Source organism: Macaca fascicularis, chromosome 7 (assembly GCF_037993035.2).
Source record: "Macaca fascicularis isolate 582-1 chromosome 7, T2T-MFA8v1.1".
Taxonomy (NCBI): domain Eukaryota; kingdom Metazoa; phylum Chordata; class Mammalia; order Primates; family Cercopithecidae; genus Macaca; species Macaca fascicularis.
Genome location: NC_088381.1, coordinates 164,400,583 through 164,422,844, shown reverse-complemented (window position 1 = coordinate 164,422,844; position 22,262 = coordinate 164,400,583). Strand labels below are relative to the sequence as shown.

The 22,262-nt window shown below is 37.8% G+C and overlaps 1 protein-coding gene across 4 annotated transcripts in view; it reads left to right on the top strand.

The window, feature by feature from the left end:
• The window catches only part of ATG2B (autophagy related 2B), an 83,520-nt gene that overhangs the window by 2,123 nt on the left and 59,135 nt on the right, over positions 1–22,262 (top strand). For all 4 annotated transcript variants that reach the window (XR_012416098.1, XM_005562166.5, XM_005562164.5 and 1 more), the window contains exons 2-6: positions 14,901–15,063; positions 16,867–17,019; positions 17,497–17,599; positions 18,843–19,005; positions 20,375–20,554. Coding sequence is in view for 3 of the 4 variants with exons in the window: in XM_005562166.5 (XP_005562223.2) it covers positions 14,901–15,063; positions 16,867–17,019; positions 17,497–17,599; positions 18,843–19,005; positions 20,375–20,554 (762 nt within the window). In the remaining variant the exon portion in view is untranslated. The remainder of the gene's footprint in view (positions 1–14,900; positions 15,064–16,866; positions 17,020–17,496; positions 17,600–18,842; positions 19,006–20,374; positions 20,555–22,262) is intronic.

Genomic DNA, 22,262 nt, shown 5'->3' with positions numbered 1-22,262 from the left:
TTCAGAAGCATTGGCAAAATGATTTTTGACTAAACTTAATCTGAGGATTATGTTTTGTTCTTGATGGGTGGGTTTTGTAAACTAAAATAATGTTAAAGCATCCAGTAAACATTTCCGGTTGCTGATTTTTTATTTTCATGTGCTGTGTTGATGGTTAGGATAAATCTTGGTGTAACACTTAGATACAGCTGTTCAGAGTTCTGATTCCAAATTTAGTTTATTTTGACACTTGATTTTTTTTTTTTTGGTAGAGGATTCTCTTGCTTTGTTGCCAAGGCTGGTCTTGAACTCCTGGTTTCAAGTGGTCCTCCCACCTCTGCCTCCCAAGTGCTTAGATTACAGGCATGAGCCACAGGACCCAGCCAGATACTTGATTTTAATGACTTTCATGACTGGAAAAAAGGTACCTTCAGAGATTCATCGATCCTAATGGAAAAACTGATCCTAATTGAAGAATTGCTCTACGCCTAATGTTTCAATTCTAAATGATCAATTATGCAAAGAATTGTGTTGAACTTGGCAATGACATTCCTTTCATTCCTGATCTCAATCAGTTTTTCTGTTACTATGACTAATTGACATTGCATATATACACACAGGTTTAAAATTCAATTTTTCAAGCTCTTTGTTCAGAAGACTTAGATTGGTTGGAATAGTCTTTACATGTCTTTAAACATTTTGTAAGCTATATAGATAATGACTTAAAAAATAAGCAATGTTTTTAATAGACATCGTTTTCAGCAACAAAATTATGGAACAATGGAAACATTTCCAAATACAGTTTTTCAAATGTTCTCCTCATAGTACAAGTAGTCTTTGAAAAGTGGTTGCTTTCTTACTCATTATTAAAGTGCTATCTTTATTTTGAAAAGACAGATTAAGTGTGTTCTGTTTTTTGGAAAATATCTGCTAGGGAGCATGTACCACTGATAGTCCTTGTCATAAATTCATAAACAGTCAGTGGAGAATTCTTCTCTGTGTAAAAGGAAAATGCTTATCTTTAAATCCAACCCTTACACACTTGGCCATAGGAGAGACCAGGAAACCAGAAAGTAATTGCCATTCACTGTCTCTTTACAGAGATTCTACTGTTTAAAGATCTGTTTTTATTCTGTAGAATGTATGCGGAAATGTTTCGGTGTGCAGAAGTGGAAGGAACATCCAGCTGAGGGCACCACTCTTAATCCTTCTCTGTTGTGGAACTACTAGTCTTCTCTTTGTACCAGTTTGATATATGGCCTGAAGGAAGGTGCCAGTGCCCATTTGTATATTAAATACAAGTACAACTTTTTAATCTAAATTTGGAAAATGTAGAATGTCTCATTTTCTTCTCACATCCTTATGAATCATCTGATAATACTTTAGGATATATACATCCAGTTTTGGAGATTACTACCTTAAACGTGGCATGAAGTGGAGGGAGGAATAGAGGCAAGGGGTTTGGGATTGTTCCATCATTGGAATAGTCTGTCTAAGATGGAATAGTCTGTCTAAAGATTTCATAAACTCCTTGTCCCTAGAAGTGGTTGAAATGGCAAAATGTTGAAAGGAGGAAATTCTGTTTGGGTAGGAAGTTGGATTTAATGACTCATTCCTTTTTAACTCTTTATGACTGTGCCTTTATTTTTGTTTTTTAAATGGAATTTCTTTCATTAATCGATTCAATACATTTATTGAGCTCTTAGCATGTGCCACTGTGAGGGGCTGGGGGATATAGCAGTGAACTAAACAAAGACCCTTTTCTTACACGAGCTCAAGAAGATAGACATTAACAATTTATTACACTGAGGCCTTTTATTTTATTTTATTTTTGAGACAGGCTCTCACTCTGTCACCCAGACTGGAGTGCAGTGGCATGATCTAGGCTCACTGCAGCCTCAACCTCCTTGGCTCAAGTGATCCCCCTACCTCTCCTCCCCTCCCTGCAGTAGCTGGGACTACGGGTGCTTGCCACCACACCTGGCTAATTTTTGTATTTTTTGTAGAGACGGGGTTTCGCCATGTTGCCCAGGCTGGTCTCGAACTCGTGGACTCAAGCAGTCTGCCCACGTCAGCCTCCCAAAGTGCTGGAATTACAGACATGAGCCACCTTGCTCGGCCACTGAGGCCTTTTAACTTCAGTTTAATAATGTTTTGATTGCTGCTTATATTCTCTTGGTGTTTAATAAAATCATCTTCAGTTCAAGAAACATTGATTACTGATTATTTGTCAAAGACCACCTGGAGACTAGAATGTTGCCTTCACTTTTTCTGTTTATATGCGTGAAACTCATTGATGATAATTGAAAGCAAAATGCCCTTAAACAGAAAAATAAAAAGCTCTAAAGAACTCTATATTGGCCGGGCGCGGTGGCTCACGCCTGTAATCCCAGCACTTTGGGAGGCCGAGACGGGCGGATCACGAGGTCAGGAGATCGAGACCATCCTGGCTAACGTGGTGAAACCCCGTCTCTACTAAAAAATACAAAAAACTAGCCGGGCGCGGTGGCGGGCACCTGTAGTCCCAGCTACTCGGGAGGCTGAGGCAGGAGAATGGCGTGAACCTGGGAGGCGGAGCTTGCAGTGAGCTGAGATCCGGCCACTGCACTCCAGCCTGGGCGACAGAGCATGACTCCGTCTCAAAAAAAAAAAAAAATAAAAAAAAATTAAAAAAAAAAAAAAGAACTCTATAGTGGGACATTTATTTGCTGAGTAGTTCAGGTGGCTCCACTTTAAGAGTTATTTTCTTGTAGTATAGTAGTGACTAAAAAAAAAAAAAAGAAACACTTCATAGGACTGGTGAGGAAACACTTCATAGGACTGGTGTGGAAAATGTTGCTTGAGCCAAGTAGGTTGAGAATTTTTACTACTCATATATTATAGTAGCCTTGGATTTTCACAGAATGACTGAATTTCAGGGTACCTTATGCTACAAGATACATGGGATTTTGCCTAAGTGGTTATAAGACTGGACATAAATATTACCTATTTAAACATCTTATACTTAGGGAAATTATTTTGTAGCTTAGTGGTACAGTGTAAATTCTGAAACTGTTGACTCTCCAAAACTGTTAACATTTACCAGTTTTTTTCTTTTTTTCCTTTTGTTTTTTTAGAGACAGTCTCTGTTACCCAGGCTGGAGTACAGTGGTGTGATCAGCTCACTGCAGCCTCAAACTCATGGGTTCAAGTGATCCTCCAGTCCAGCCTCCTGAGTAGGTGGAGACTACTGGTGTACACCACCACAGCCAGTTAATTTCTTTTAATTTTTGTAGAGATGAGATTTCACTATGTTGCCCAGGCTGATCTTGACCTCCTGGGCTCAAGGGATCCTCCCACCTCAGCCCCCGCAGTTGCTGGAATTATAGGCATGAGCCACCGTACCAGGCCTCTTTAATATTACTCTTCACTGCTATAATAAACCTTTCTGTATTTAGAGGTTTAAGTTTATTTCAACTTCTCTGCCACAAAATTGGGACAGAAAACTTGGTGTTTACTGAGAAGAGTTCCATCAAGTCCCGTTTCTTACATGGTTATCTAAGGTTGACAGCTCTCCACTTTACAAAGGCTAAGTCATTGCCTACATATGCTTTAAAAGACTGTTAGGTTTTTAATTGTTCATTTTTAACTATAAAATTAATATATGCTCATTACAAAAAATTCAAACAGTAAAGAAATATATGAGGTATGAAGTAATAGAGCTTAATCCCATCTCTTCCGGAGATAACATATGGTACAAAAGTTTCAAACTTTTAGTTCTGGAAATACTTAATACATGAAGCAAGCAGTTCTACTTACCTTTTTAAGTATTTTATGATGGGCCATTTTTTTTAATGGAACGTATCAGACATTCTTTAAAAAAAAAAAAAAAAACAAACTTTGAAAAAATCTGAAAAACCCAAGTAGAGGGAAGAACCTTGATGTCCGTAACTTGTGGTACCTAGTTGCTGTGAAATAGGAAATTCTAGAGAAGGAGCAGGTTTTCTCCACTGTTTGGAGTTGGGAGTGGGAGGGGAAGATTGAGATTGGATAGAGAATAAGTTTTACTATATTGATTTTTGAGGGGACTTTAGAATGTGGGGGCTTTAGAATGTGGGGACCTTAGATCCAGGTAGAGAGGCTCAGGAGGCACTGGGAAGTATAGGAAGATTGCAGTTGTGAAGATATGGGAGTTACCAGAGTATCAATAGTGAATAACACAGTGGGAAGAGATGGAACTGCACAAAGTGCATGGGTAGTAAGTAGATTAGCTTGAGAAACAAAAAAGGCTGAAGATGAAACTTAGATGAACTCCAACATGTTAAGTTGTAGAGGATCAGAAAAAAGACCGAGATGGTGAAGTGTTACAGAAGTCAAGGGAAGTTAGAATTTCAAAAAGGGGGAGTGGTCCTAGGAACTAGGTAGAGATGAGAATTCAAGAAAGACGAGGACTGAATATTATTTATTGCATTTGTCATTTTAATGGTGGTTACGAGCAGTTTCAGAGGAGCTGAGGGTTAGAAAGTCACTTGTAGTTTGCAGTTTGAGCAGAAAAAATGGGGTTGATGGCTAGGGGAAACATGGAGCAAGGTAGGGGTTTTAGTTTACTTTTGAAGATAATAGTAATCATTTATTAAATACCTTCCATCTCTATATACTGTACTGTGTGGGTGCTTTTACATACATTATCTTACTCTAAATTGGGTACTATCCATTCACTGTGAGGTTAAATAACTTACTCAAGCTTAGTATTAAACAGTGCAGCAAGATTTGAAACCTGTCTTTCTGACTTCTATATCTTTTTTTTTTTTTGTGCACCACACTGCCCCAGATTCAGAAACTTGAGCTTCTCAGACATAACAGCACTGGGTTCACCTGGGAATTTGCTGACATTCAGGCTTCTGGCTCCTTCCACACAGATTTTGGCTCTAGAAATTCAAGAATCTGCATTTTTAATAAACATCCTAGGAGATTCTGATACATGTGGTCCTTGACTGCGTTTTTAAAAGCACTTGCACTAAAGGAATGGAGAGTTTTTCCATTGTGTTTTAAAAGCTTGTTTTATGAGCCAGCCCCAAACCAGTAAGTACTACAGTAAAAAAAAATTATGATATGTTAACACATGATTTTGCTTAGCCTCCTGCAAAATCTTCCATTGTGAAAATACATTCCTCTTTTTCTTGTTGTGTTTCTGCAGTGATTAATTGAAGACCTTTTGCAAATTACTTAGTTTTTCTGATCCTCAATTGCTATATTTGTAAGGTAGGCACAAAAATACCTAATTCGGAGGGTTATTGTGAGGATTTAATGCAGGTATAAATGTAGGTATAAAATAGTACACTCTAGTGTCCTGTATGTAGTAGGTGCTATTTAAATGTTAATCTAAATTAGTTAATGCAATTTTTTTTTTTTTTTGAGACAGAGTCTTGCTCTGTCGCCCAAGCTGGAGTGCAGTGGTATGATCTCTGCTCACTGTAAGCTCTGTCTTCCGGGTTTACGCCATTCTCCTGCCTCAGCCTCCCGAATAGCTGGGACTACAGGAACCTGCCACCACGCCTGGCTATTTTTTTTGTATTTTTAGTAGAGATAGGATTTCACCATATTAGCCAGGATGGTCTCGATCTCCTGACATTTTTTTTTTTTTTTTTTTGAGACAGAGTCTGGCTCTGTCGCCCAGGCTGGAGTGCAGTGGCCGGATCTCAGCTCACTGCAAGCTCCGCCTCCCGGGTTTACGCCATTCTCCTGCCTCAGCCTCCCGAGTAGCTGGGACTACAGGCGCCCATCACCACACCTGGCTAGTTTTTTGTATTTTTTAGTAGAGACGGGGTTTCACCGTGTTAGTCAGGATGGTCTCTATCTCCTGACCTCGTGATCCGCCCGTCTCGGCCTCCCAAAGTGCTGGGATTACAGGCTTGAGCCACCGCGCCCGCCCAATCTCCTGACATTGTGATCCACCTGCCTTGGCCTCCCAAAGTGCTGGGATTACAGGCATGAGCCACCGCATCCGGCTAGCTCATGCACATTTTTATGCTCTGTCTTATCTCGATTTGAATTCTGATGCCTTGGTTTAAACTAATAAAGATGTATTCTCTGCCTACTTAATCTATGGAACTACGTATTAAAAAGAAACATATAATTTAATGTTTGCTTTTCTTCATATTGTCAAGCACACCTTGAGTTCCTTTACAGAGCTCATCATTGTACTAGGTAGGTACTGTGAAAGAGAACGATGGCCGACATTTGCAAAGTGTTTGCTTAGTACCAGGAACTATTAATATGTTGGTAGTTTTACATGTATTACCTCATTAATGGTCACAGTAACTCTGTGGAGTTACTATTTCTATTTTATGGAGGAGGAAATTGAGACTTGGAGATTAAGGATTTGTTCAAAGCCACCCAGCTAGCTAGCTAGTAACCTTAACATATGCTATTTTAAAGGAGTGGGCTTCTCACACCTCCAACCATCTGATCTTTGACACACCTGACAAAAACAAGCAATGGGGAAAGGATTCCCTGATGGTGCTGGGAGAACTGGTTAGCCATATGCAGAAAATTGAAACTGGACCCCTTCCTTACACCATAAGCAAAAATCAGCTCAAGATGAATTAAAGACTTAATTATAAAACCCCAAACTATAAAAACCCTAAAAGAAAATCTAGGCAGTACCATTCAGGACATAGGCATGGGCAAAGATTTCGCAATGAAGTTGCCAAAAGCAATTGCAACAAAAGCAAAAATTGAGAAATGGTTATCTAATTAAACTAAAGAGCTTCTGCACAGGAAAAGAAACTATCATCGGAATGAACAGACGGCCTACAGAATGGGAAAACATTTTTGCAAGCTATCCATCTGACAAAGGTCTAAAATTCAACATCTACAGGGAACTTACACAAATTTACAAGAAAAAAACAACCCCATTTAAAAAGTGGGCAAAGGACATGAACAGACACTTCTCAAAAGACAACATACATGTGACCAACAAACATGAAAAAAGCTCGACATCACTATCATTAGAGAAATGCAAATCAAAACCACAATGAGATACCATCTCTCACCAGTCAAAATGGCTATTATTAAAAAGTAAACAACAACAAAAACAAAACACATGTGCTGGTGAGATTGTGGAGAAAAAGGAATGCTTTTACACTGTTGATGGGAGCGTAAATTAGTTTAACCATTGTGGAAGACAGTGTGGCGATTCCTCAAAGCCCTAGAGGCAGAAATACCATTTGACCTAGCAATCTCATTACTGGGTATATGCCCAAAGGAATATAAATTGTTCTGTTAGAAAGAGATATGCACGCTTATGTTCATTGCAGCACTATTCACAATAACAAAGACATGGAATCCACCCAAATGTCCATCAGTGATAGACTGGATAAAAAAAGTGTACATATATACAATGGACTACTATGCAGCCATAAAAAGGAATGAGATCACGTCCTTTGCAGGCACATGGATGGAGCTGGAAGCCATTATCCTTGGCAAACTGATGCAGGAACAGAAAACCAAATACTGCATGTTCTCAAGTGGAAGCTGAATGATGAGAACACATGGACACATGGTGGGAACAGCACCCACTGTGGCCTGTCAGAGGGTGAGGAGTGAGAGGAGGGAGAGCATCAGGAAGAATAGCTAATGGATTCTGGGCTTAATACCTAGGTGATGGGATGATCTGTGCAGCAAACCACCATGGGATGCATTTACCTATGTAACAAATGTACTACACATGTATCCCTGAACTTAAAAGTTGGAAAAAATAAATGAAGGAGTGGTCTTTAAACATGTTTGCTCAATTATCTCTGAAATTAAAAAAAAAAACTTCATATTCCTTGTACGTTTAAAATTGACTTACTTTTTAAATTATAATTTTAAATAGTTGTAAAGAATAACTTCTGTTTAAATATTGATATTAAAATATAACTTTTTTCATCCAGTGGGATTTAAAAATCATACACATTATCCATTAAAAATGCTTGAACAATCTCTTCGTTAAAGTTGGAAATTTAACGTTGTATCTTTTTCCATTGAACTCCTATGTCCATTTTACTTTCTTTGCAAGATTACATTGTAATTGATACAGTTTATGCTTGTCTTTTATTGATCATGCTGTTATTTCTCTACAATAAAAACATATATAAATTGGAATTGTTTATATTAAATTTTTTTCTGTTGCCATTAGGCTTTCTTTTGCATTAAGCAAATATTTTCTAGTGTAACATTTTAATTCCTTTAATGGTTATATATATATGTATAATTTTTTTGAGACAAAGTCTCGCTGTGTCTCCCTGGCTGGAATGCAGTGGCACAGTCTTGGCTCACTGCAACCTCAGCCTCCCGGGTTCCAGCGATTCTTGTACCTCAGCCTCCCGAGTAGCTGAGACTACAGGCCCACCATGCCTGGCTAATTTTTTGGGTTTTTAGTAGAGACAGGGTTTCACCATGCTGCCCAGGCTGGTCTTGAACTCCTGAGCTCAGGCAATCTGCTCGCCTCTGCCTCTCAAAGTGCTAGGATTACAGGTGTGAGCCACCATGCCCGGCCCAGAATGTATTTTTAAATTGTTTCTTAGGGGTTGCTCTAGGGCTTACTATATTCATTTTATCAGTAACAGTAATGTGTTGCTTAACGACAGGGATATGTTCTGAGAAACGGGTCATTAGGCAGTTTTGTTGTGTGAACATCATAGAGTGTACTTGCCTAAACCCAGTGGTATAGCCTACTGTATATATAGGCTATGCAGTACAGCCTGTTGCTCCTGGGCTATAAACCTGCACAGCATGTTACTGAATACTGTAGGCAACTGTGACACAATGGTATTTGTGTATGTAAACATAGAAAAGGTATGTACGAATATGGCATAAAATAAAAAAATTTTAAAAAGATAAAAGTTGATATGGCTGTTTGGAGCACTTACCATAAATGGAGCTTGCAGGACTAGAAATTCCTCTGAGTGAGTCAGTGAGTGAATGTGAAGGCCTAGGCCATCACTCTCCACTACTGTAGACTTTATAAATACTGTATGCTTCGGCTAGACTATATTAATAAAGGCATCTTTCTTTTTCAATAATAAGTTAACCTGAGGTTACAGTAACTATAAACTTTAAAAATGTTTTAAACTTTTTGTTTCTTTTGTAATAACATTTAGCTTAAACACACATTGTACAGCTATGCAAAAATATTTTTTCTTTATATTCCTATGCTATGAGCATTTTCTTTTCTATTTTTAATTTTTTTTTTTTACTTTTTAAACTTTTTTGTCAAAAACTAAGACACAAACACACACATTAGCCTAGACCTACACAGGGTCAGGACCATCAATGTTACCGCCTTCTACCTCCACATCTTGTTCCACTGGAAGGTCTTCAGGGATGGTAACATGCATAGAGCTGTCCTCTCCTGTGATAACAATGCTTTTTTCTGGGTACCTCCTGAAGGACCTGCCTGAGGCTGTTTTACAGTTAACATTTTTTTTTTTTAAGTAGGAGTATATTCTAAAATAATGATTAAATAGTATAGTATAGGTATTAAATACATAAGCCAGTAGCATGGTTGTTTATTATCACTCTCAAGTATTACGTACTGTATGTAACTGTTTGTGCTAGACTGGCAGAGCAAGAGGTTTATTTACACTAGCATCACCACAGACATGTGAGTAATGTGTTTTGCTATATCGCCTTATGATGGCTACGATGTCACTAGGTGATAGGAATTTTTCAGCTCCATTATAATCTTACAGGACACTATCCTACATATGGTCTGCTGTTGACCAAATGTCCTTCTGTGATGCATAACTTTATTTCCTTCAGAAAATCATGGAGCTTTAAGTGTTACTTTTCTTCTGGATTGTGTTGTAATTGCAATTATTGTTAAGTTTATAGTTGATCAAAACGGTATAAATTTATGCATTTTGATAATTAAGATCAAAACAGTATAAATTTATGCATTTTGATAATTACCCCCTTTTTTTTTTGAGACAAAGTCTTGCTCTCTCACCCAGGCTTGGGTGCAGTGGGTGATCACAGCTCACTGCAGCCTTGAGCTCCTGGGATCGAGCGATTATCCCCACCTTAGCCTGCCAAGGAGCTGGGACTACAGGCATGGGCTGCCATCTAGTTTTTGTATTTTTGTATTTTTTGTTTGTTTGTTTGTTTGTTTTAGATGGAATCTTGCTCTGCTGCCCAGGCTGGAGTGCAGTGATGCAATTTCAGCTCACTGCAACCTCCGCTTCCTGGGTTCAAGTGATTCTCCTGCCTCAGCCTCTCTAATAGCTGGGATTATAGGCATGGGCCACCATGTCCGCTAATTTTTGTATTTTTAGTAGAGACAGGGTTTCACCATGTTGGCCAGGCTGGTCTCAAACTCCTGACCTCAGGCAATCCGCCTGCCTCAGCCTCCCAAAGTGCTGAGATTACAGGCTTGAGCCACCACGCCCGGCCAATTTTTGTATTTTTTGTAGAGACAGAGTTTCACCATGTTGCCCAGGATGATCTCAAATTCCTGGATTCAAGCCATCCTCCTGCCTCAGTCTCCCAAATTGCTGGGACTACTGGCATGAGCCACTGTACCCAGCAAACATAAAAACTTTGATTGGAAATACATTTCTTAATGATACAGGTTGGTTGTGATCCCCTCCTCCCTAATTTGTTAGTGCATCCGTAGGTGAATATACTTAGAGCTGGAATTCAGTAGGGGTCAGCATACATTTTATTCTAAATTTAAAAAATAGATAGAAGCTTGAGAAATACCAATGTTATAAATCAGTAGATGAGAACTGAGAGATTTTGCAGGAGCAACATCACTTAGTTCTTTGAATTTCTGAGTGTCATGCCAAAAAAAAGTATAAGATGGGAAAAGATAGAAAATGTACTGCTGGCCCTGTCTGGAGGTTTTTATACCTTAGACAGTACATAAGGGAGAATTTCTGAAGGGAGAAATATACGGCTTTTTTGGCTAAGTGGGAGAAGGAAGATTGTACAAGGAACTGTGGGACAGGAGACCCAGCGTAATGCCACCACTGTCTGTAGTCTGCTCAGTCGGTTTTAGGAAAGAATATGTCTGGATGTTTATACCTTAAAACCATCCATGCCCATGTACTACTGGGAAAGTCTTTAGGATTAAACAAATGTCAGCATGAAGAAAGCCTTTTAAAGTAGTAATCTCCAAAAATAAAACAAGCTGATCCAAGTCTCACTATTCAACACTGGGGTGTAATACGACAAAGAATTGTAATACTACCCTATGCAATATACCATGCAGGAAGCACTTTACATATAAGCTGGCATTTAATAAATATTTGTTATTTTAATTTGAAAAGTAAGTTGTCTTTAAAAAATTGCATTTACGTTCATTCTGTCTGTCTCCTGTTGTAATCTGGTTTGCCCCACGATGCCACTGAAATTGGTTTTAATGGGATCACCAGTACTTTAAATATCACTTGAGTCTAGTAGGCATTTAAAAATCTTTGACTTCTTGTTAGCTTTTGTTGAGCTTGACCACTTTTCTCTGTCATGTTGTTTTTCCACGATTTTCTGGGACATGAACCTCTTTCAATTTTCCTTCTACCTCTCTGCTTTTTTTCTAGTTTCTTCTGCATGCTCCTCTTTCAAAACCCTTTTCTTAAATATTGGTGTCTATGAGTTCTGTCTTAAGCCTCCTCTCATTTTACTCTATAAAAGTTCCCAAACATTTCTCTCCTCATGCTGTGGCTTCAGTTACTCATTTGTTTATTATTTTATTATTTTTTTGAGACAGGGTCTTACTAAGTTGCTCAGGCTGGAGTGTAGGGGCACAGTCTTGGCTCACTATAACCTCTGCCTCCTGGGCTTAAGCATTCCTCCCACCTTGGCTTCTCGAGTAACTGGGATTACAGGCATGCACCACTATGCCTAGTTAATTTTTGTATTTCTTGTAGAGACAGGGTTTTGACGTGTTGCCCAGGCTGGTCTCAAACTGCTCAGCTCAAGATCCTCCCACCTCAGCTTCCCAGTGTTGGAGTTAAAGGCTTGAGCCACCATACCTGACCCATCCTGTGTGTTTGTAATGTTAATTTGTATCTCCAGCCCGGATGGCTCTCCTGAGCTCTAGCTGGAGGAAGCTCCAGCTTCGTCCTTAGCACCTGTACCTAGATGTCTTCTTAAATGTGTACTTTGGAACTGAACTTCTCATCTTCCCTCTAACCTGCTTCCCTGTGTTTCTGTATCTCAGTAAATGACACCTCTGTCTAAGCAGTTGCCCAAGCCAGCCTCCTAAGTGTCATTCATAATTCTTCCTTTCCTTTATCCCTCATGATGCCAATTAATTATTCTGCTTCCTAAATATGTTACAAAAGTTTATCCACTTCTGACTGTCCTCAGTGTTGCTATCTGTGCCAAAACAACCTCTCTAGCTTCTATTACTCATAACAACCTTCCTACTGGCATCTTCACTTCATGCTGTACATGGCAGCTGAAGAGGCCCACTCAAAGTTTTAATCTAATCATGGCATCCTTGCTTAAAGCCCTTCAATGGCTTCACATCACCCTTGAGATAAATTTCAGACTCTTTAACATGCATTACAAGGCTCTTTGGATCCTACTCTTCCTTATCTACATAGTCTTGTCTCAGGGTCTTCGCCCTGACACACTAAAGCCTAAAGCAACTTTTCTTTTTCAAATACTGTGGTGTATCAAATATATGTGCGTGTATTTCCTTGACTTCTGCTTTCTTTGAATCCTTCCACATGCTTTGTTTTTGCCTGGACCATTTTGCCTGATTAACTCCTTCCAGTCCTCTGGTCCCAGCTTAAAATAGCACTCCTTCAGGTGGGCTGCCTTGAATCTGCAGGTTAGGTTCTATTATGTGTTCAAATAGCACAGTGTATTTCCTCTGTATGTAATCATCACACTTTAATTACTTGTCTCTTTCATAGTATACTATCTTGTAAGCTTAGTGAGGATCGGGATCATCTTTATCTTGGTCTCTGCTTTCTTTTTAATTTTTAACTTTTAATTTTTGTGGGTACATAGTAGGTGTATATATAAATGGGGTACATGAGATATTTTGACACAGGCATACAATGCCTAATAATTACATCAGGGTAAAAGGGGTATGCCTCACCTCAAGCATTTATCCTTTGCATTACATATAATTCAATTGTGCTCTTTTAGTTATTTAAAAATGTACAATAAATTATAGACTGTAGCCACCTTGTTGTGCTATTAATTACTAGATCTTATTCAGTCATTCATTTTTGTTTTCTTTTTTTTTTTTTTTTTTGAGATGGAGTCGCCTGTCACCCAGGCTGGAGTGCAGTGGTGTAATGTCTGCTCACTGTAGCCTCCGCCTCCTGGGTCCAAGTGATTCTTCTGTTTCAGCCTCCCAAGTGCCTGGAATTACAGGCACGTCCTACCATGCCTGTCTAATTTTTGTAATTTTAGTAGAGATGAGGTTGCACCATGTTGGCCAGGCTGGTCTCGAACTCCTGACCTCAGGTGATCCGCCCGCCTCAGCGTCCCAAAGTGCTGGATTATAAGTGTGAGCCACCATGCCTGGCCCTTGGGCTTATTCATTTTAACTATATTTTTGTACCCATTAACCATCCCCCCACCCTGCTACCCTTCCCAGCCTCTGGTAACCGTCCTTCTACTCTCTATTGCTGTGAGTTCAATTGTTTTAATTTTTAGCTTCCATAGGTAAGTGAGAACATGCAAAGTTTGTTTTTCTGTGCCTGGCTTATTTCATATAACATAATGACATCTAGTTCCATTCAGGTTGTTGCAAATGACAGGATCTCATTCATTTTTATGGCTGAATTGTACTCCATTGTGTGTATGTACCACATTTTCTTTATCTGTTAATCTGTTAATGGACACTTAGGTTGCTTCCAAATCTTGGCTATTGTGAATATTGCTGCAATAAACATGGGAGTGTGGATATCTCTTCAATAAACTGATTTCCTTTTTTGGGGGCTATACCGAGCAGTGGGATTGCCGAATCATATAGTAGTTCTATGTTTAGTTTTTTTGAGGAACCTCCAAATTGTTCTCCATAGTGGTTGTAATAATTTATAATTCTACCAACAGTGTATGAGGGTTGCCTTTGCTCCACATTCTCTCTAGTATTTGTTATTGCCTGTCTTTTGGATAGAAGCCATTTTAACTGGGGTGAGATGATATCTCATTGTAGTTTTTTTTTGTTTTTTTTGAGATGGAGTCTCGCTCTGTCGCCCAGGCTGGAGTGCAGTGGCCGGATCTCGGCTCACTGCAAGCTCTGCCTCCCGGGTTCACGCCATTCTCCTGCCTCAGCCTCCCGAGTAGCTGGGACTACAGGCGCCCGCCACCTCGCCCGGCTAGTTTTTTTGTATTTTTTAGTAGAGACAGGGTTTCACCGTGTTAGCCAGGATGGTCTCGATCTCCTGACCTCGTGATCCGCCCGCCTGGGCCTCCCAAAGTGCTGGGATTACAGGCTTGAGCCACCGTGCCCGGCCCTCATTGTAGTTTCGATTTGTGTTTCTCTGATGATCAATAAACACCTTTTCACATTCCTGTTTGCCATTTGTATGTCTACAAATGGCATGTAGACTTCTTTTGAGGAATGTCTATTCAAATAGTTTGCCCATTTCTTAGTAGGATTATTAGATTTTTTTTCCTGTAGAGTTGTTTGAGCTCCTTATATATTCTGATTAGTAATCTCATGTCAGATACAGAGTTTGCAAATATTTTCTGCCATTCTGCAAGTTGTCCCTTCACTTTGTTAATTGTGTCCTTTGCTGTGGGAAGCTTTTTAACTTGGTGTGATCCCACTTGTCCATTTTTGCTTTCATTACCTGTACTTGTGGAAGTCTCTGCTTTCTTTATACCTAGTGCCTAACACATATGGGGGCATATTTGACGCCTTTGAATAAGTTCACAACTTTGTGTTCTTGTTCTTGTGATTCAAAATGAACCTGTTTTTTTCTCCTTAGTGTCTCAATGAGATCTTGGAGTCAGCAGATGCACCCTTAGAAGTCACTGAAGGATTCATTCAGTCAATTTCCCTGTCAGTTCCATGGGGCTCTTTGCTGCAGGATAATTGTGCACTAGAAGTGAGAGGATTAGAAATGGTCTTCCGGCCTAGACCTCGCCCAGGTTGGTGTGTTGTATGTTTCTGTTTTGTGTGTTTCTATTTTTATTCTTCAGAGACTGGGAAAGTAGCCTGATTACATTAAATTTAGTATTTAATTTATTATTTTGCTTTGTATTTGTGAAATTTTCCATTGATAATACATTATGACTTGGCTCTTTGTATAATGTACATGTTTACACATTTAGAGTTGTTTCTTTCCCTGATTATTCACAGAAACTTTAGTATATAGATTATTTGGTTTATTTAATTATTTGTTACCAGTTATCTAAAATGAGACTTGGGTTTTAAAGATTCAAAATTATTGTGCCAGAAAGCAAGGAAGAATGTTCAAAGATTGATGGAGAAATGTTAAAGGGACACAGGATTGGTTGTCAAGGGGCTTCCATTGGCCAAATTTGGGGAAATTTGAGTATTACAAAGAATGATGACAGTAATGGTTTGTAACACATGAAATAAAAAAATCTCTAGGACGATACTGATACAGATAAATAAGTACGTAAGGTGGACAGGGAGAAGGAATGCTCTTCTTTATAGCAGAATAGCTACTTATAAATATAGAAAAACATGATAGAATTAGATAGAATTGACAATCTAGGTGACAGATATGTTGGTATGCAATGATAGAATTATAATCCCAAGTGCTGCCCAAAACATGAAAGTTTAAATTATATTTAGTAGAGTTAAAGTGAAATTCTGTATTTTGAAAACTGATATTGCATGCATGGAAATCATCTTTAGTAATCTGGCATTTAATTTACAAGAGTATTCTATCTTTTAGCCATGATTAGTGGATATAATATTTTTCTATGGGAAGGCAAACTTTCAAATATTTTTCTCTTTAAAACATTCCATTAGAAAGTCTTTTAAATTCCATTTTGGAAGGCAATAATTCTTGCGATCTCTGTCACTTTGCTTTGAATAATGTAGGGAGGTGTGGGGAGAATTTTCTCATGAGGGAAGATCTGGAAATGATTTTTCACATCTCATACGCTTCCTCCTCCAAGGATGCTCTTTTATTTTATCTACATTTATACTAATTTCCAAAGCCTGTATCATCTGCTACTTCTGCCACATTTCCTGTTAATTTTCTCAGCTAGAAGGGAAGAATTAACTAAAGAATTAATCTCTTCTTTTAGCTTTCATAATGTTTTCTGTTGACATTCAATAGTTGTCTATTAATTGTATCTTATTTCTTTATACAGCAGGTTCTCTGAGGGCAGAATTTACTATTATTTTTTCTACTTTCTACAGCAGGGTTAGCAAACTGTAACCTGTAGGCCAAATTGATCCTGTCATCTGTTTTTGTTAATAAAGTTTTATTGGAACACAGCCATGCTTATTTGTTTATTTACTTTAATGGCTGTTTTGTGCTCTGATATGAGAGTTGAGAAGTTGTGATATAGACCATGTGGTCCACAAAATAGAAAATATTTACTGTCTGACCCTTTACAGAAAAAGTTTGTCAACCCCTGCTTATAATATTTAGAACAGTTCCATGCATCTGTAGAATACCCATTAAGTATTTGTTGAATGAATACATGAATTGATATTTGGTAAAATATAACATGTTATGAGAGCACATTCTCTGGACTTTTTTCTGTGATTTTTTTTTTTCTTCTTGGTTATTATAAGGTGATACTTAAATCTCAAGAGTACTTTCTAGAATATTGTTTACCTGGGTAATACCATGATGTTAAAAATCTCTTAAAGGATTAAGAATTTATCTATTTGAAATGTGTTATTTTAAGAACTGGCATTGTTATAACTCTGAGAAATTATTTAGGATTAATTTATATTTTCCACAGCAACTGGTTCTGAGCCTATGTATTGGTCAAGTTTTATGACCAGCAGTATGCAATTGGCAAAAGAATGTCTTAGCCAGAAACTAACAGATGAACAAGGAGAAGGATCCCAGCCTTTTGAAGGACTTGAAAAGTTTGCTGAAACCATTGAAACAGGTTTGGTGTTACGGAGAATTTTAAAAAATTTAGATTTGATTTGGTAGTTTCGTGCCTTCGTGTAATAAGCTTTGTATAAGGCAAATCCATTGGAATGGATTTTTAAAAGAATGACTGTTCCCACTTCAGAACTTTAGAATGGAGGTATTTTAAATATTCCATTTAATTGTGTGGTTTTTTTTTTTTTTGTACCTTAGTTTCTCCATTTATTACGCTTGCATAGTGAATGGATTAGAATACAACAAATAGTGTTAGTCATTGTCCCAAGCATCTGTTGAGATGTAACATGGTTAAATGCTCAGTAAGGCAAAATATTTATCATAAAACTCAGGATTTAAGGATTTTAATGGAAAGAAATTCAGCTTCTTTATTTTGTAAACAAAAGTTCTTATCAAACTTGTATTTATTTATTTATTTGGAGGTTTTTATTTAGTATATATGTGGTCTCTTATGTTGACAATTACTTGTTTACTTTAGTACTAAGAAGAGTAAAAGTCACTTTTATAGATACTGTTTTGAGAATTGAACATGTGCCAGAAAATTCCAAAACTGGAACTGCACTTGAAATTCGAATAGAAAGGTAAGAATTCTTATGTCTGAAAATAAATGACCCTATTGTAACTCTTACATTACACTTTCAGGGAGGTTTTGGAGATTAGAGGTAATGATATGAAAATATTGCATAATTTCAGAGTATAGTGCTGCTCTTCAAGTTGTGTTTTAATTCTAATTCCATTATTGAAAACTTGAAAGTGCCAGTTGTGGTATAATTATGTCTAATACCATGTTGAATTTAAAGCAAGTTATTCTGTTTTAGTTAATAGCAAATCAGAATAATAAGCATTTGAGTGCCACTAAATTTAAGGCATTCCTGTGGGAAAGTTTCAGTTTTTTCATATTAACAATGCAATATTTAGCCATATTTCATTAACATGAAAGACATTTTTGTTTTGCTGTGCTTAATCTAAGTGCTGCTTTAGTGAGAAAGGCTAAGGCCACTATTTTGAGGATCCTGTAAGGATTATGTTAAGGTCAATACGCTCAATATTTACTTAAAAAGTATAAATACATGGGTTTTAGTTTTTTGTGTATGCCCACTTGAAGCCCTTATACGTAGCTGTAAAGCAAAGTTAATTTACATACATATACCTAAGCATTGATTTGAGGGAGTAACTGGTCACCCATGTATTAATGCTGTATGAACTGCCAACAGAAATGAGCAGGATGAAGTGCGTACACTGCATGAGCACCAGAGACACTTCGTACATGGATCTACTGGGGGTCTCTACTGCATTTTAAGCAGCTGTGTTATGGTTTCTGTCTTTCACAAAACACCTATTAGTAAAACAGTTGTTGTTAGCAGATCTTTGGAATTAGGGTCCATTGCCTTAAATAGTAGATTTTTAAAAATCTAAAATCTCATGCATTTAGAACCACATTATGTGTTTTGTTTAAACTAAAAATTAGTCACATGTAGGAATTCAAGAAATGTCTTTTGTGACTTGGAGCCAAATGCTGTCACACTGTTACCAAGAGATGTTTTGTGGGGGAGTACAGGAATTGTTTTCCTTAAAACTAACTTTAGGGAGTTAGTTTTTTTCTCTCAATTTAAGCCTCATAAAGTTACCATTTTGGAGTTAAGACCTCTTCATGAAAATATTTACGGTAGTAAAGCACGGTGAGACTGACCCACATTATAGGCATATTCTAAAAAGTGCTAACACTTGAAAAAACCCTTTAACTTAAAAAAGCTATGTGCGTTTCTTATTGTAAATAGGTTTTTCTGGGAGCTTTTTGTAAATGCTTTTTTAAAAAAATTTCAGAACTGTATACTGTGATGAAACTGCTGATGAATCCTCAGGAATTAATGTGCATCAACCCACTGCTTTTGCTCACAAGTTACTTCAGCTCTCTGGAGTGTCTCTCTTCTGGGATGAGTTTTCTGCATCAGCAAAATCTTCCCCAGTGTGTTCAACTGCACCAGTGGTAAGAAAAACAAAACAAAAAACCCTAAAACCATAATCAAAGATTTTTTGAAAGGTTTAAATGGGGGCTATTAAATTTTGCTAGGATATATGATATGTCTGAATGAGTCTCTGTCTTGAGATTTAATGCAAATATTCAGTAATGGTAATATGTATTTCAGAGATTTGAAAATACTAATATTTATATTCCTACCAGTGTGCTGTGTATTAGTCTGAAAGAGAAATGTTGGGTACTGTATGTTGGGGGGAAATGGTGTTGAAGTTGAGTATCCCTTATTCAAAATGCTGGAACTGTGTTTCAGATTTTTGAATATTTTTATAGATATAATGAGATATCTTGGGGATGGGACCCAAGTCTAAATACAAAACTCATTTATGTTTTTTTTTTGTTTGGAGAGAGTCTCCTGTCGCCCAGGCTGGTGTGCAGTGGCGCAATCTCGGCTCACTGCAGCCTTCGCCTCCTGGGTTCAAGGGATTCTTCTATCTCAGCCTCCTGAGTAGCTGGGATTACAGGCACGTGCTACCATGCCCGGCTAATTTTTGTATTTTTAGTAGAGACGGGGTTTTGCCACGTTGGCCAGGCTGGTCTCTAACCCCTGACCACCTGCCTTGGCCTCCCAAAGTGCTGGGATTACAGGCATGAGCCACCACATGTGACCCATTTATGTTTCATATATGCCTTATACACATAACCTGAAGATAATTTTATAAAATATTTTCAATAATTTTGTGCATGAAACAAATATTTGACTGCAACTCATCATGTGAGGTCTGGTGTATTTTCCTGACCTTGTGGTAGTTTCATGTTGGCATGCAAAAACTTTTGGATTTTGGAGCATTTTGGATTTTGAGTTTTTGGTTTAGAGATGTTTAGCCTATATTAACATCTATTTTTTTTTTCAATAAAAACTGGAAATTAAGCAGTGTTCAAATTTACCTTACATAGTGACTGTATTGATGAAACTTTATTCTACAAATCATGTCTTTAAAAAGCTTTATAATTAAGGAACTCTGTTAAATCCCTTCCGAGAGGAAAGTCTTTTTATAAGTCACTCTATAATTTGCCTTTCATGTTATTTTACAAATCAGATTTTCTTAATTGTACAGTGCCCATTAGGTTTTCTTACGCTGTAACTTGAAGAGATACTGTGCCTTTTTTCATGAAGTCCTTTTTCATGATTTGCTTTTATTACCAGTGGACTGCTAACATATTACTGTGTTTCCTTTTAGCTGTAAGATACTGGTTTGTCCATTGTAATGTCATACAGTTTTACATGTCTAATATTTTATTCTTCTTAAGTTGACATTTATATTTTACGTTTCATTTTATTTATATATTTTAAATAATTATTTTTGTCACTTTATTGTAGGAAACTGAGCCAAAGCTGTCACCTAGCTGGAACCCCAAAATTGTTTATGAGCCACACCCACAGTTAACTAGAAATTTACCAGAGATAGCACCCTCTGACCCAGTGCAGATTGGAGGGTTGATTGGTAGGTTGGAGTTGAGTCTCACGTTGAAACAGAATGAAGTACTTCCTGGAGCTAAGGTCAGTGTTTGTTTCACTTTCTATAGTAAAACCAAAGTAAAAGTACAAGTATTCTTTATTCTATGCAGTGATTCACTGATTGATCACTGCAGATTATCCTGTCTCTAGTGTACCGCTGTCACTGAGTTAGCATTTTTACTCTCTGTTGATGCTTCTATCCTAGGTCACAAAATTTACGTGAGGACTGCCTTTGCCCTACTGTTGCAGCTCAGGTGTTACAAAGAGCTGCCTTCTACACTCACTCTCCCCTATTCCGACAATTCGAAACCGAGAAACCTCTCTTTTTGGTATTAGGCGTAGTTTCATTTGTTCAGATGACTAGGAATTTATTAAAAAAATTCTTTCTATTGTCATAAAATTAAGTTTAAAGGAAAAGAGATTTGGTGAGCAGGAATTCTGTAGAAGATGTTTTAAAATTATATATATGTAAAAATATCTACCCATCTATTTTGAACAGAATGACCATTTTTATATAGTTGTATAATATTTGTGAAAAGAGAGACTTTTCCCATTGTCTCATAGCTTTAAAAAGTTTTGACACAAAATAAACCTATATTATATATCATCTCTACTTTTTCTTTTTGAGATGGGGTTTCCCTCTGTTGCCCAGGCTGGAGTGCAGTGACAAGATCTTGGCTCACTGCAGCCTCAGCCTCCTGGGCTCAAACAACCCTCCCGCCTCAGCCTCGCAAGTGGCTGGGGCTACAGGCACATGCCACCATGCCTGGCTAAATTTTGTATTATGTTTTTTGTAGAGACAGGGTCTCGCTATGTTGCCGAGGCTGATCTCGAACTTCTGGGCTGAAGCAGTCCTTCTTGCTCAGCTTCCCAAAGTGTTGGGATTATAGGCATGAACCACCTCACCGGGAACCTTTACTATTTTTAAGTGTAAGTTAAGTGATAATCAGTATATTTATATTCTTTTTCCCTTCATTTCCCCACTGTTCCCAGCCTCTGGTAACCATCAGTCTACTCTGAATATTCATGAGATCCCCTTTTTTTAGCTCCTGCCTATGAGTGAGAATATGCGTTGTCTCTTTGTGCTTGACTTACGTCACTTAACGTAATGGCTTCTAGTTCCATTCATGTGGTTACAAATGACAGGACTCCATTATTTTTTATGGCTAAATAATATTCCATTGTGCATATATACCACATTTTCTTTATGCATTCATCTGTTGATGGATATTTAGAATGAGTCCATATTTTGGCTATATTGACACACATCACACTATGTGAATAGTGTGCTGTAAACATGGCAGTGCAGATGTCTCTTTGGTATATTGCTTTCCTTTCTTGCGGGTATATACCTAATGTGGAATTGCTGAATCATATGGAAGTTCTATTTTTAGTTTTTGTTGTTGTTGTCCCTTTGTTTTCTTTTTTCAAAAATTTCAATAGTTTTTGGGATACAGATGGTTTTGGTTACATAGGTGAGTTCTTTAGTGGTAAATTCTGAGATTTTAGTGTACTTGTCACCTGAGTAGTGTACAATATACTCAATATGTTGTCTGTTATCCCTCACCTCTCTCCTAAACTCCCCTCCTCCTGAGTCCCCACAGTCAATTATATTCCTCTGTATGTTTTTGCATTCTCATAACTTAGCTCCCACTTGTAAGTGAGAACATATGGTGTTTGATTTTCCATTCCTGAGTTCCTTAACTTATCATAATGGCCTCCAGTTCCATCCAAGTTGCTGCAAAAGACA